Below are 16848 nucleotides of genomic sequence, written 5' to 3'. Positions count from 1 at the left end.
AGAGATGCCTCTCACACAGTTCCATTCATTCTTATGCAGCTTTTTTTCTTCTACCATTGTCTTCATCATCATCATCATCATCATCATTATCGTCATCATGATTTTACCTTCGTTTATACATTTATATTGTATAATGTCCTATTTTCGCCATTGTCTGTTTGTTCTGTATTTATTTCCTTCTCTTGTTTCCTATTTTCTGCGCTCTTGACTTCTCCATCCTGCCTCTTTGCCGTTCGTCCTATAGTTCTCTTGTTCTTGTTCTTGTTTTTCTTGTTCTTGTCTGTCCTTCCTGTCCTCCATTCATTTCTCTGTCCCCAACCTTCATTCCTGCCATTGCTGTCCTTTCCTTTCTTCATTTATCTCCCCCTCCTACTCCACCTCTTCCTCCCTCCATCACCACCACGGCTCACGCCCCCCTCTCCATTAGCAGATTAGATTTAGTCCCATAATGCCGTTGGGCACCGTGATTTTACCGGCTCTCATTACTCCTAAATCATCTTTTCCTTCTCTCTCCCTCTCCTTTACTGTCTCTCTCTCCGTCTCCCTCATTTCCCAAGTATGGTAGGCAAACATACTCTTCTACACACACACACACACACACACACACACACCCCCACACACACACACACACACACACACACACACACACACACACACACACACACACACACACACACACACACACACACACACACACACACACACACACACTGAGGCCTGTGCACCGTAACACCCTGTATTAGCAGCAGCGCTAGTGATTTGTGATGCAATGTGATTGGGTGGGAGAGGAGAATCTGGTTCAATTTCTGTCTGTCCACATCCATCCTTTATTCCTCTCAATATATTCCCTCGGGGTATGAATGATTTTCATACCACAACGTTTGAGGCGGACTACATTTAGTCCCATGCTGTTTTACGAGGTGTTTTGGAGCCGATTTTCTGTAAATGAAGGAATGGTATAATTACATGTTTGAAGGACAGGTGGTTTCTTTCCTTTTTTTGTGCAGTAACTGATAGGAGAGAAGAGACATATGTGGAAAAGACAGACAGGAATGGACAGGGGGAGAAAAAACAAAAACAGTTGGTTATATTTATGCATGCGTGTGGGCGAGCGAGCGAGCGGCCATTAGTTCAGAGCGTTCATCATTCGGGTTGTGTCAGCGTCTTATCGTTTATTATGGCAGCGGGTGAGTTAGCTGTACTTTTACCCTCTGTGACAAAACTGCTGATCACCACGTCCATTTTAATCATGCCACGACAGCATCAAGCACATTTACAACATTCATCTACACGCTGCACTGAATGAACCATATATTAAATACCAAGACATACCAGGATAATGCACAGCCTCCAATCAATTGAGGCATATTGGCCCAGAATAAAAACAGAAGAAATAGTTTTGTCATATTTTAAAAGGTCTTGATCGGATGATTATCTAATGTTTCTGAGTTTCATGAGGATTTTTTTTCTTCTTGCAGAAGTACATTTGTTTATCATAGATCACATTGTATTATATTTATTCATTTAATATTTCCGGGAATCAGTTTTGGAATACAATTTTAACTGATTTAAAAAATGTGGTTTGAATAGCGAAAAGCCAGCAATCTTTGCTGCATATTAACATAAAACCCACTGTATTTACTGCAACCTCTACGCTGCTGAGCATGACAAATCTCTGTAGGATGTTGCTATTTCTCAAAAGTGACCGGATTTTAAACCCAATTAACTTTTTTTTCTTCTCTTTCTTAACCCTGATTTGACCAAACAAATTAACTAAAAATCCATTTCCTGCACCTCTACAGCAGGCTTTCCTGCAGCAGGCTTTCCTGCTGTAGAGGAACAATGGCGTAGAATCTGGATCCACTCAATCTAATCTCTCAGCCTTAATGGGCACTGCTGCTTTTCAGACACACCCTGCTACACACAATCAAACACACACACACACACACACACACACACACACACACACACACACACACACACACACACACACACACACACACACACACAATGCACTCATACATGGAAGTGGATATGGTTGTAGGGATAAACACATTTATTCCAGCAGTACACAAACACTCGAGTTGTCTTACAGTTTGTCCCTGACAGTCTCAACAAGGATACAGATATAGTAAAGGCATACACACAAACATATATAAACACACACTCACATAGATCCCTCTCTTCCAGTTAGCCCTGACATTAGCCACTCGCTGTCTCTAACTGGATCATGGGGCTTACTAAAGAGATTACGGCCTGGAGACAGCATAGCAACCATGCACACACACACACACACACACACTCTCGCATACACAAAAGTGCTTTCCTTCTCCCTGGTTGTCTCTTTTATTCCTTTCTCTTTCTCCATCTACCCAACTTCTGTATAGCTCTCTCTCTCTCTCTCCATCTCTCTCACACACACATACACACACACACTCTCGCTCAACCAGACAGGCCCTCAGGCTAAGAAGACAGCAGCCAGTAGCCATTGTGGAAGAAAGTCTGTCAGAGGAATTAGCGTCGGACTGCATGGGAAGGGAGGATGACAGTCTGCTCTGTTAGCCATCACAATCACTTTATTTCACCAAATACACTCAGGCAGATACAACCATTGTTCAAATATTCATTTGTGCTGTGCATTTGCTTCGCAGCTGCGTCACGAAAGTCCAACAAAGAACACTTAGAGAAATTCATTTTTTCTTATGATATGAGAAACTTGGCAATAGATTTCACTTCTACAGGTTCAAGTTTTTAACTGCTAAATAGAAATATGCTGGATGGGATATGATGACTGGATGTGGTTCAGGTTTTGAAACTGCATAGACTGGAAGTAATTATCATGTACTGCTACTGATTACAGTGTTTCTTGTCATTTAATTTCCTATTTGTTCCTTTTAACATATTACAGACATTTGTGGTTTCCTGCACACACAATTCTTACTCTTTGAAGCTCTATGAGTTGTAATGTTGTGTTCCTTTTTTAAACTACAGCTAAATAAGGTGGCCTGTTTGCTTTAAGGTAATTTGGCTAACCTGTGTAGAGATTTAATTTAATTTGTCCTTAGTTTTAGTAAATGATTTTTATTTGGCATCAAAAACTGCTTCCTTTTCATCATTCTCAAAATGTAGTCGAACTAGACATTTCTAGAAAGTCTATTTAGGAAAGACATCCATGAATCTGTGTTCAAAGCATATACAAACCCTGTCATTTAAGAATTTTAGAAATGTTCTGTTTAGTCCATGTTTGCAGTGGAAACAGAAACACATAACTTTTAATTTTAACTGTGCAAATGTGCCTGGCAATAGAAATTTGTGTTATACTCTTAGTTAAATGTTTTAATTACAGATAAATGTAATAATATCACCAAACGCCAGTGAGAGGGGAAACCAAACAAATAAGTCTTGCCATAGTGCTATCTCCAAGAAAAGGAACAATTGTTATTAAGTGATATTCAGATATTTAGTGTCAGGCAACAATCATGTTGCATAATTTGATTTTGATCCAAAGTAACTCAAACAACTCTCTTTGCACAGAAGGGACTGCATCAACCTTTACTAGGGAACACATTTAGTCGTCTGCAACACACAGGAGCCCTCACTCCCTGATGTCTTGCTGTGCTCAGACTCACATTTGCCCGCATCTCACCCTCAATTGTATTCTTTTCACACACACACACACACACACACACACACACACACACACACACACACACACACACACACACACACACACAACACACACACCCTCAAAGACACAGCTGTACAGAGAATGTACTGAACATGCAGTACATCATGTTAATGTTTAAAAGTGACACCAACCCACACATGTACAGTTTCATGAGTGCATGTTCATAGTAGCACACACACACACACACACACACACACACACACACACACACACACACACTTCCAGCAGTCCCCTTCTCTTATCCAATCTGCTAATTTGCAGCGTATTATTTATGGGTGCTGAGGTGCTCCCCAGATGCTTATAAAAGCAAAAAGGCACCGTCAGCTGCTTTTTTCACACCTCCTCCCTTTTTCTCTCTCCATACCTTCATCACCTCCCCTTGCGCCCCTCTATACTCAGATCTAGCAACTATTGTTTTTCCATTCACTTCATTGTCTTTCCTTCTCTACTCCCTTCAATGTGTCCTTGCATTGCCTATAATCCCTTTTACTTCTTTCACCCGTTTCCCCTCCATCACCTGCCCACTCCCCATTACCTCTCCTCACCTCCTGTTTTTCCTGTCTTTCCTCTCCTCATGCCTCCCCATTCCACCTTTTAGTCTTAGTAAAACACGCCAATCTATTCTTCCATGACGACGTCAGCCAGTCAGAAAAAGGTGGTTGTGTTCATCCTCATTTCCTCTTCCTCAATTATCCATTTATTATTGCACTTTACCATTTATTTTTAAGGTTTTCCCTTAGCCACTTAGCAGTAGAATGATATAATGATTTAGCTGTTGTTTTTGATAAACTGTTTATCCTTTTTTTGCACTTTACTGGGGTTTTATGTATATCAACTTTTGATAAAGCTTGTGGATAAACTCAAGTTGGCATATTGAATAAGACGTTTGGACAACTCTCTGTGGACTAAGGGTCTCTTTAAAAGCCTTATGCTGGTTAAACAATTTCCCAAAGAACAAATCCATTTAGTCAAGGAGCTTTGGCCGTTCTCAGAATGAGATTCTCCAGCTTAAATCCTCCATCACCCGTAATGCTTTAAATCCTTTTCTCACAGAGGATCGCCTATTTCACATGCGAGAATCAATTACCAGTCTATCTTTTTGATCCAGATCTATTGCATTGTGTTGCCTCACAATTATTGCATTTAGGTCTCCATTAGGTGTCACATGTCAGTAAACCGCCACTCTTTGTCATGCTTTATGACAAAAATAAAAGTAATCATAGAATAAAGTTGCAAAACAACAGCCAACATATGAAAATAATGATTTACTGTTATGGCGATTTTCGTTCATTTAGATGATCGTTACTGGTAAAGAACCGTAAACGACTTTACATTCGTGCATTAAAATGCCCTCTCTCAGACATAAATGGGAAATAATAAATCTATTCTTTCAGAGACACAAATTAATACATTTAAACTGTTTCAACAGTATCAACTATCTATCCCCTTCCATCTATCTCACTATAGTATCTTTTCTCGCCTTCCTGTTAATCCACCCTCTCCTCCTATATATCCCCTCTCTGCGTCCCTTCTGAAGTTGATCCTTTGCTGCTGAAGTTTTATTAGCTCTATAAATGTCCCTAAGAGCCTGCAATATCGCTTAGCTAAAGCACTAGAAGAAAAGGAAGGACTAACAAGGCAACAAAAGGAAAGAGGGACGGACTTGTAATATCGCTTAGTCCAGCGGATGACAATTCAAATAAGAAAATATATTAAAACAAAATGGCGTCGGAGACATTAAAGTGAATTAGCCAATTACAAATGACCATGTGTGCTGCCTGAACCTCTCCAACATTTTTTTTTTGCCCAATAGTAAGTCATCTAAATTTTGTTGGACGTCTTTCGGGCGTGGGGCCAGAAAAGCTTTTATATCCATAAAGGCCTATGGATCACAGAGAATTGCATTAAGCTGTCCAATTTAATTACAGTATCGACAAAACATAATAGATACTTACAGCTTTACGGAGAGCGATGGGTAGAGGAGGGGGAGGGAGCAGGAGAGAGAGAGATAGAAACCAAAAGTGCACACAATGTCCATTTATAATGCTGATGCAGTGTATGTATCAAAGGAGGCGTTGGAGGAATGTGTGCATGCGTGTGTTTCTATGTGGCTGTGTGTGTGTGTGTGTGTGTGTGTGTGTGTGTGTGTGTGTGTGTGTGTGTGTGTGTGTGTGTGTGTGTGTGTGTGTGTGTGTGTGTGTGTGTGTGTGTGTGTTTCTCTTTAACGAAGGATTTGCAAAGGCCCATGGGAGCTTTTGAGAACGTTCAGTTTGATTTAGCTGCTTCTGCTCCCAGGTGCCTGTTTCCTTCACAAACACACACCACACTCTACAGTCCACACCCACACACAGTGCTACACAATGTCACTTGTATACACACACACCTGTCCTTGCACACACACACACTGATTAAACTCCACACACACACACACTTAGTTAGATCAGTGTAATGGAGCGAGTTAGGAGAGTGGCTGTCCCGTCCCAGCCAGCCAGAGCTGTCATCCTCCCATCCACCATGATCAATAGAGGGGGGCAATATTTTTATTCATAAAGCGCCCACTTAATTAAATCACAGGGAGTGGAGCTGGGGGACGGGGGATGGGGGGAATGGTTCAAAAGGGGAGGAGGATGGATGAGGCGGAGGTTACAAGACGAAGCAAGGGCATTGAGTCAAAAGACTGATGAAGAATTACAAAGACTGAAAAGAGAAAGGCAAAAAAGAAATGGAGAAAATATGGAAGGAAGACCATTCTGTGTGACCTCCATTATATATAGTACAGCGAGATACAGAGGACAAATTTGAAGGCAATATGTGTCTGATGGGAAGCAACACTTCCCATAAAAATAGCATAAAAGATCAAGCCTTCAGGGAACACACAATTTGAATGCTCAACGTGTTTAGAATAATCAAACAAGAACTGAAGACAAAACATCTGACTATCGAACGCAGTAGACCATCATGCGTTGTTAGCCTAAATCAAGACAATTATTTGGCTATAAAATATTGCTTTACGCGGTAAAACTTTAAAATATCAAACCCACACTGCAGTCCTATGTCTGCAATGCGCTGCCAGCATGTTGGGTAATATATCCCCCCGCCGGTTTGTTGGCACAAGTAACAATCACTCAAGTAGAGTCACTCTGCAGCCAAGACTGGGAGGCCGTGGTTGTAATGGGAAAGTTCCAGTTTTGAATGCATGGAGCTATATGTCTGTGGCACTGCCAAAATGCTGCATTTATAGTCAGTAAGTTCCCCCAGGATAAATAATTGTTAGAAAAAAAAGTCGCTTTAAGTTTCTTTTGAACTTGCCAACACATTCTCAGAGTAAACAAAGGCCACATTTGAATTACTTTGATTTAGAGGACACAGACCTCCCTGTGTGCTGTTGCAATGAGAGAATATATAAATCCATATTCATTTGATCTCTTAGATACATGCCTAAAGTCACTGTGCAGTTCACCTTGAGTGATCTGGTGAAATCCATACATGTATCAATGAAGTATTGTGCTATTTTGTTCATGTTAAGCAATATAATTAAAAGGTGTCAGAACATTTCAATATATTTACACTATAAATAAGAAATATCAAATAATAGCCGTTAGCTATATGGTATAACGGTCACTTTAATAGTTCTAATGGTTACAGATACCAAAGGATGTTTCATCACTATTACAGTACAGGACATATCACTGTAATACCTGCTGCATGACTTTGGTCTTGCCCTACAGTAGAGTGCCTTAAAAAACAAGAGGAATATGAGCTATTCAGGAGTCGATATTTATTACTCTCTTTATGGAACAATATTAAATGCAGTTACAGCCCCCAAGGGAGAGAAAAAGAGATAGACAGAGAGAGAGAGAAAGTGAGATAGCAGTAGTGGTCGAAAAAGAAAGTGAGGGGAAAAGAAAGAGATGAAGAAGAGAAGTGGGACGCGAACCATTGAAGGTGTCTCAGGTTTAAAAAAAAAAAAATACATTTTGCCCCCTCTGTCTTCCTTCTCTGTCCGTTTACTCCTGTTCCTCTCCTCTCTCTTTTTTCATCTCTCCCCTGGAGCCCAGCCAAGGGTCATCTCTTTTCTTTATTCCCCGTCGCCCTCCTTTTAATAAAAGACAGAAACACACAAAGATGCATGCTTTGCCGCCCATCCGCTCTCACTTGCCTGCTGTTTCTTTCACGCAGAGACACACAAATTCTAACTGACACATGGATCCAAACCTCCGCCGACCTCCTTGTCATCTCCGTCTTACTGAGACCTCCTGTGACGCCATCTGAGATCAAAATCATATGATATCAAAGAGGCATGTTTCCACTCCCCCTCTCACAGGTTAATGGTTCATAGTGGACCTTTGCTCATATCTGAACGAACCTGAGGGCGTATCCATCTAATAACTGGTGTCCACTGTCGGATAGAAAAAGTGTAGGGGTGACACAGCCTGAGGGAAACGTTCATTTGATCTGTGTGGAAATTGAGAAAGAAATATATGTGTTTGCACTAGTTATGTTTTTATATCTGCATTTGTGTTGCTGAGGCTTACGGGGACACAAATGTGTGTTTGTCTGCACTATTTGTGTGTAATGAGTCCCCATATGTGTGTTTGTCTGTGTGTGTCTCTGTGTGCGTGAAGGGGTTAACCGTAATATCCAAAGAGTGGCAAAGGATGACCTGGCTAGTGTTATTATTCTCCTCTCATGAATAATGGAACTTAATATGGAGGAGGTGATCGCCAGGAGCACACACACACACACACACACACACACACACACACACACACACACACACACACACACACACACACACACACACACACACACACACACACACACACACACACACACACAGAGGAAGATCTTGCTGTCATCCTCAATCCCTCCAGACTTTTAGGGGCCACAGAGAGTCAGCATGCCCAGGAAGGAGAGGCCTTGGCTGGGTAAATGGAGGGTGGGGGGTCTGTGTGGTGAAAGGGGAAGGTCTGAATGACATCTGGTCAAAATGTAATCAATCATACAGTACTTAGAAAGCCATTAAAAACATTGAGGGAATGATAAAAGACCATGTTTCTTCCTCCTGCCGTTTGTTTTCAACTCTTCTTTCCTCCATGAAAACTGAACTCGGATAACTGAACGTTTGCGTCATCAGTTGCGTATTGAGATTCCAGTTCCTCAAAATATATGCAGTTGTTTTCACAATCTCTACCACTATAATTTACAGAATTTGTCATCGTAATGGAACTGATGTATAATTCAAACAGCCATCCGTTTCTTTACTGTAATATAATTTGTAGGAGATGAATTGCCAGCTCTTTCAAACGCTGTGGCAATAGAGGGGGACCAAAATGGCTTAATCCAATACATGAAATGTGGGAGCAGATCGCTACACACTGCTGTACTGTACAAACCATCCAGCTTTCCAAATGAGTTTGTGTGTGTGTGTGTGTGTGTGTGTGTGTGTGTGTGTGTGTGTGTGTGTGTGTGTGTGTGTGTGTGTGTGTGTGTGTGTGTGTGTGTGTGGGTGTTATTCTATCATTGAGTGTCCTTTTCAAGTACCGCAGGCCAATCTCCTGTTGGTTATAGTCTTCGCTCTACTCAAAGGTCGGCAGGTATGACTCACAGAGAGATGGGAGGAGGACAGCTGTTTACATGAAAACATGACGTGAATGTGTTCATCAGAGACAATACATTATCATAGAGTAAAGAGCTATTTTCAATATCCCCCGAGTACATGAGGTTACATCAAAACAGTGCCAAATGGCAGCTATCTGCTTGTCCCTGAAAGCCTATTTTCTTAATCAGGTTTATACCATGAGCAAAGGGTTCACATTTCCTGCCAAAGTGATAGCAGCCTTTTTCTCACTCACTTATTGTATCCTGTCATTGTGGTTAAAATCAAATGTTTTACTTTTTATCCCAATAGAATGTTGATGAGGTGTCCATCTTCTGTTTACACCTCCCAAAATATCCCCCAAATCATTTCCATAGCCCTAGAGCCATTGTACAAATGGACAAACAGTAACCACCAGTATGATGAAAACTTAATACAAGCCTTGTGACATATGAGTTTTATTATGGGGGCCTAAACTGTGGACTCCCGGCGCTGTTGTCAGTCACTCAGCTGGAGTCATAAAGACAGACACAGAGACACACAGTCTCATAATAGCTTTTATTTGACTTGGATGACTTTCCTTCTGTTAGAAGCAATAACAAATAAATATCATGGTGGGTAAACAAAACAATAAAAGATTTATTAGCCATGGAACTCCTTATGAAATATGACTTTCAAATAAGTTTGTTTCTTCTTGTCATTGTCATGCTTTTTTTCACATTCATTTGATACTCTTTTCAGCACACCACAAGTAGACTTAAATACATATTCATAGCATTTTCTTTTTGGTATTTCAACAGCGATAATTGAGAACGATTAGAAAAGAAAAAGATAGAGTGAACAGCTTTGCTTTCTATTTGCTTAGTCAACGTCATCATGCAGGCAAGAAAGACAACAAATAATGAAACAAATGAAACCTTCTTCCTGAAAAATAATAGTCTAAACACATGGACTATTTTCCAGGCGTGCTGCAGATTAAGATATCATTACGCCAGTCCTGTCCGTCACATGTTTGCCACTTGTGTGCTCCTTCGTTACCGCAATCGCCGAGCAAAATTGCACATAAAAGCACATATTTTCTTTGCATAAAGAATATACGACGCCAGGCACATACTTTTCCCATCAAGGTTTGTGGAGAAAAAAACGCTAATCTCTTGTCAGACAAAAGGAATGAGCCAGAAAACACAGGGCTCAAAGGGAAATGTCCAAAATGATGAAACTTTGTTAGTTTGAGGAAATTAGTTTTCTGTTTTCTGAGCACGGCTTGCCAATTAACATTCACAGCCCTAATACAAGTCATAATGCACAACCAATTTTCCTCCTGTGTACGTGAATTTATGCATGACTGTAAATTAGCTGGCATAAGCATACAGTATGTGTTTATTTCAATGTATATGTGTGTTTGTTAGTTGTGTGTGTACTGGATTGAGGATGACAGCAAGATCTTCCTGTGTGTGTGTGTGTGTGTGTGTGTGTGTGTGTGTGTGTGTGTGTGTGTGTGGGGGGTGTGTCTGTGTGTTCTCTGGTTTCTCTGAATAGATTATTATTTTTTCCGCTACAGCAGTGTTGCGCTGTTGGAGGGCTTTAGTGGGGAAAACTAACTTTTACACACACACACACACACACACACACACACACACACACACACACACACACACACACACTGGTCTTTCTATGTATCTGACTATCTGCTTTTCCCCTCCAATGCCTCTCTATTAATGACACACATGGAGACAGGCACACACACACTTCAAGGCAGTATATGGATTCATGCCAGCAGTATTTCTGATAGTTCCTATTGTCTTTGAAGCTCTTTGCACCAAATTGTTCCACTGATCATAAATGTCATATCATCCTCTCTCTCCCTTTCTCTCCATCTCCTCCTCCGTCTTTGCCTTTGTACTGTAATTGAATGTGTGTGTGTGCGTGGTTGTGTATCTGTGTGTGTCATATATTAACATGTTTGTGGTTTTGTTTAAATGCTTTGATTCCATATATGTGTGAGTGCTTGGAATACCTCAACTCATTTCCTCTGTGTCTCTTTCTCTCTGCAGAGACCTCAGCGAGAACCAGATCAAGGCGGTTCCACGGAAAGCTTTCAGAGGAATTACAAATGTCAAGAACCTGTAAGCACAATCACTTTGTCTTCCTTCTTTCCCAACTACCCGTTTAGAGGTGCTTTTGTGAGCATCCACCTTCTCTCTGACTTTCTAAGGCGAATTCGTCTCACAACATATTCGTTAATTCTCCTTCACCAGCTGGTGACTCACTTGCTACAAACTTAGCCAGGAGATTTATTTTTAAAATCCAAAAGTTGTCAGACATATCAAACATGTCAGGCTTCATTTTAGGGAAATGTGTATAATATAAAGCCCAGGAATCTTTCCAATCAATGGAATGGTGCAGCCATAAAACTATCAAGAATGTGGTTTTAAATGTAGCACTCAGTGTAAACATTATATATACTGTAGGTATGTGTTACTGTCAGACTGTTGGCCCAACTTTATAGCTATAAAAGGGCGGGGGGATTTGCATATTTTGAATTGTATCACAAGAAAATTCTTATTTATTAGACATGGCATCAAATCTTATTTCGGAAACACATATTTAGTTTAGATTACTTTCCCCTGATGTGTCTGTTATTTCCATTTGACTCAATTTATCATTCTGCTTTTCACCACTTCTCCCTTTTCCTCCTCACCTTCTCTAATATTCCCACTTTTCTCATCTTATTCCTTTTTTATTATCTCTCTCTTCTCTCCTCCTGTCCAGAGAGGTTTTCTCGTCGCATCAAGCGCTCAATACCCCCCTGTCATTTATTCATGACGTCCTAATCCCCAATAGTGTGATCAATACGCTGGCCAATCAATGCTTCCCATCGATAATAGCTGATCAATCCGGCCTGATGCTGCATAGGAATCTACTAGACAGACTCTTGGGGGTTAACAATGTCCTCAAAGCGAGAGAGTTCGATATAGAAGAAATCAGCTTTGCTCAACAAATCTCCTCTTTGTAAATTTGCAATTGTGTTTTATCAGTCATGACTGACATGACGGAGGAGTGGGATGGAGGATGGGATAGAAAAACAGAGCAGGGTATTATAACTACATAATGCAAAAAGATAATAATCCATCCTTCTGAAAGCCTCATTTCACAACAAGAGATGTAGACTGTGTAAAGGAAAACAAATAATGAATATGCTTTAGCTGAATGAAATAGTAAGTTGAATAAAGGGAGAGGATTGTAATCATATTATACAGGCTGTCTTTAGTTGGGATCCCATTGCAATGTGAACAAACAATAACAAACACACTTTTTGTACTCATGCCATGTATGTGAAGAATATATACAAGACTGCATTTGGTTATACAAATATGTTAAAAAGAACCACAACTTAGAAGCAAACAAATCACCAATTACATCAGATTGGTCATATTGTTGTTACCAACTATATTTGTCATTTGTATCAACTGGACTGGTGCTGGGTGAAAATAAATAATATATTCCACTTTGTTGTGCCAATCACGATGTCATAAGAATAAAAGATCCACAACAGCTACAAAATAAAAATGAAGTGTGGTGAAATTGCTTTTTAGCTGCAGTTTGCCGACAAATAAGCAAACACCATGTGCTAAAAGTGATATATCATAAAAAAGCTCCAGAACAGCTAATAAATGATAAATCATGTGGTGAGATACATTATTTTTGGTAAATTCCAGGTTTGGATTGCCACAGTTAACCCAACAGTTCTCCCCACAAGCAAAGACACTGCTTAGCTAAACTAACCAAGCATTTGTATATTCAATTACAGCAAGTAGTTGGATATCTTTCAGACATCCATGTTATCACACTTTAGTTTGAAGTAATGTGTCCTTGAATCTTCGAGATTTGTGTGTCTAGCACTTTTTCAATTTGGGCAATTAGTAGAATGATTAGCATGCATCTTGCTTCAGATTTAACAGTATTTCAGAGTTAGGTGACAGCCAAGAGTGCTCTTCAGGTTAGAAAACTCCCAAGTGTGATGTAAATTAAATATGGCCACAGGAGAATATTACCATTTATTACTCCTAAGTGAAATGGACCTGAAAGTTGCTGTACATCTTCTCCATTCAGTTTGTTGGATGTGCATGTGTGGTGATTGCATGTGTGTACAGTAAGTGAAGGAGTGTAAGACCTCATGGCTTTGCTCCAAACCTTTGGGTTCAGGTTGGTCCACTTATGATCCATTCTCCATTCTCAAATTGGGCACAATCCAAATGAAATGCTACACAATGTCGTTACCCTCACTCGAGTATTTTACAACTATTTAAAGTGTAGTGCCAGCTAACAGAAATCTAATCCTAGTTTCAATGTATCTTCAACCATATATATATTCCTCCGGTGTAGGTTATGCTGACCATGCAAGCTCTATATCAGTAATACCCTGTCACATTCATTCATTAACACACATTTACACTTGAGAGCCGCCCATTAACCACAGTGTCCCACAGGCTGCCCATTGAGCAGCTCCAATAAACAGCAGGTACAATTCAATATGAGTTTCCAGATGTTTCACATTGGATATACGCCACTCCCTGCCCTTACAGCTGTAACACAAGACTCAGTGCTAACACGGCCGTAACCCTGTCTGCCAAAGCTATAAAGTCACATCAATCAAGTTTGACGGTAAAATTGTCTCTTCTCTCACTAAAATGTTTTGCACTAAATTGCTTTGACCTACAAAGTGAATCATTTAACTTTTATTCTGCCAAATTTAGAGTGACTCAGGCTTCTATAGATCTTCCACTTTCTTTTTTGACGTTTTACAGCAACGTCCTCCTTCTCCTCTTCCTTATTCTCCTCATCTTTTTTTTTTTTTACAAATTTCCCCTTTTTTACTCCATCAATGTTTCTCTCCCTTTCAAAATGTCTTGTGCTCCGTTCCCTCATCTGCCATTACATCTTTATCCTTTCCCCTCTCTCCCATCATCCATTTCTCTTCCATTCTCTTATCCCATTAGCTGTCTGTCAATCTGTTTTCTTTTCTTGTCTTTCTTTCTGTAAATACTTTTCCATTTTTTCGATATCCATCTTTCTTTCCTTTTACTTCTTCTCTCCATCCATCCATCCATTCCTCCTCCCTTTCTCCTCTTAACTAGCCCTCTCCATTCAATATATTTGTCCCTCTCTCCCACTTTTCCTCAGTATTTCCCTCTGTTTCTTCTCCCACCCTCCTCCATCCCTCCACCCCTCCCTCCATTAGACAAGGTGACTCCTGCAGTAAAAGGCGCCAACCCTCCATTATACCACAGAGTAAAAAAACCTTCATGACATTCTGTCCCTGGTGGACACAGCATTGATTTTCCCGTATGTCTCTCCACCCCCCTCTCACTTTGTCTCTGTCTCCCCTCGTTCTCTCTTTCTCCCCTGTCTCTCTCACTCACTCCAAATCTGTGTCTCTCTGCCTTTCTGTCTCACCAGCTAGTTTCTCAGAGGGTACCGTCTTTATCTCACTCTCTTTCTCGGATGTTCCCTTTCAAGCTGCCTGGTGGCTAGCATACTATCCATTTATTGCACTTCTTTCACACATGCACACACACACTCTCACACACAAACACACACACACACACACACACACACACACACACACACACACACACACCCTTTCGACCCTACCATCAGATTGACTGCTTTGCTGAAACTGCCAAGAATCTGGCAAATATGATTACTGTATTCTATTGCTAACCTAAGGTGACAGGTATATGCCATACATCTGTGTGTAGGTGTTTGTGTGTGTATAATGCATGCTCGTCTATACATTGTGCTGACTGCTGGTCCTGTCATTCCCAAAAACCCAACCTGTCAGTCAAACTATAAATGATAAAGGGAAATGTAGAGTTCGAAAAGGCAGAAAGCACTGTGTCAGAATTCCTACACTCGACATCATGTCTGGAGGCTTATTTTATCACATCTAATCTTATTTAATCTGATTTTCCATAATCTAATCTTGTTTTTATCATGTTTTGTCTGGTCATGTCTTGCCAGAAAAGTCCTATTGTTAACAACATTCGTGCATTTCCGATATCGTGTTTTTCTACATTATTCTTACTCCTCTCTTTGACCTAAAACCATTAGCACTCCAGCTAATTTAGCTACATGCTAATGATTGATGTTGTGTGATTTCAAAGATATAAAGAGGATTATTTCTGAAAGGTACATTTACCTCCTTATGCCATGTTTCAACGGACACTGAGTGCAATAAATAAATAATAAAAAATACAATTCAACAATTCACAACACTGTTTCAAGTGTTTCAAGTACCCTTCTTAAATGACAACTCGTTAAATTCCCTCGGGGTGCAATTTGAGGAAAATTAGTTTGCAAACATTTCGAACATCAGCAAACGATTAATACTCACATTTAAAATGAATAATGCATAACAGTAAAACATCAAATGAAGAGAGAAATCAAATCAAATTGGAGTGCTATTTACTAACACACCATAACATACGATCAAATAGCACTAAAACATAATCATAAACATTCACTCATTTGTTTGGAAAGTGTTTACACATTTTAAGTTTTGCAGACTTTTTTGACGATTGAAAACAACAACAACCAAAAACACAAATACAGAAACATAAAAAATGAAATACGGTGCACCAAGAGTCAAGAAAAACACAACATGTCTTAATGTCATGCAAATGTTGCTATCTTATAGAGAACACAAGATAAGTGTACAGAAAACAATACACTACATAATAGTGATAGCAAACTTATGCTTAGCCATACTTTCTTGAAACTCATATAAAGGTTTTACTTCAATATTCAGTAGCTTCTGCAAATCTTCCTTTTTACGGTGAGGAGAAGCAGAGATAAATGTGATCAGCCACAGATGCTGTGTGTACTGTTGTATTCACGCTTAAGTCACAACACATGTGAGTCAGTGGTGCTTCGAGGCATGTAGCTGTCGATGGCTCACAGAGAAGCATGGACGCATCAGATAAGATACAGCTGTTTCATATGCCCTCACATTACACCTCGGTGCCCACAAAGACACGCTCTTTATCTTCCGTCGCCATCACGTCCTCATATTCTACCGTGTGTTCCATCTGCCTGGCTTTTCGCTCTCTTACACATTTTCTTTTTTTTTATAGTGATAAAATATCATTCATTTTCCCCAACGGGTAAATTGACACACTCATATCACTTCAGCTGGTTTGTGAGGAATGTGTCCAGAGAATGTAATATGTAGTTTCTTCCAACAATACAACCATTCAGTAAATCGGTGTAAGCACAAAAAACCCCATAGCTTCACTTTTTTACCTTCCTCCTTCCTGTCATCCCCTTCTTTCGTTTCACCCTCGTAAAATGCCTCCACTCTTCATGCTTCCCTACCCACAATGCAGTGCTGGATGGCCGTTTGTTTGAATTATTACTACAGCGCCTCAGAGAGAGGTGAGAACATTGTGTCGGCTGCACGCGCACACACACACACGCACACACACACACACACACACACACACACACACACACACACACACACACACACACATACTCACACACACACACACACACACAC

General features: G+C 40.2%; 1 protein-coding gene across 1 annotated transcript in view; it reads left to right on the top strand.

Annotated features, from left to right (window-relative positions):
* LOC104966531 (slit homolog 3 protein-like) overlaps positions 1–16848 on the top strand; it is a 168226-nt gene that overhangs the window by 113813 nt on the left and 37565 nt on the right. The window contains exon 5 of the mRNA XM_010795719.1: positions 11342–11413. Within this exon, the coding sequence (XP_010794021.1) occupies positions 11342–11413 (72 nt within the window). The remainder of the gene's footprint in view (positions 1–11341; positions 11414–16848) is intronic.

The sequence above is a fragment of the Notothenia coriiceps genome, unplaced genomic scaffold (assembly GCF_000735185.1).
Source record: "Notothenia coriiceps isolate Sejong01 unplaced genomic scaffold, NC01 NC01_scaffold00002204, whole genome shotgun sequence".
Lineage (NCBI taxonomy): Eukaryota > Metazoa > Chordata > Actinopteri > Perciformes > Nototheniidae > Notothenia > Notothenia coriiceps.
The sequence above is the reverse complement of the archived record's forward strand: the minus strand, read 5'-3'. Positions and strand labels throughout refer to the sequence as shown.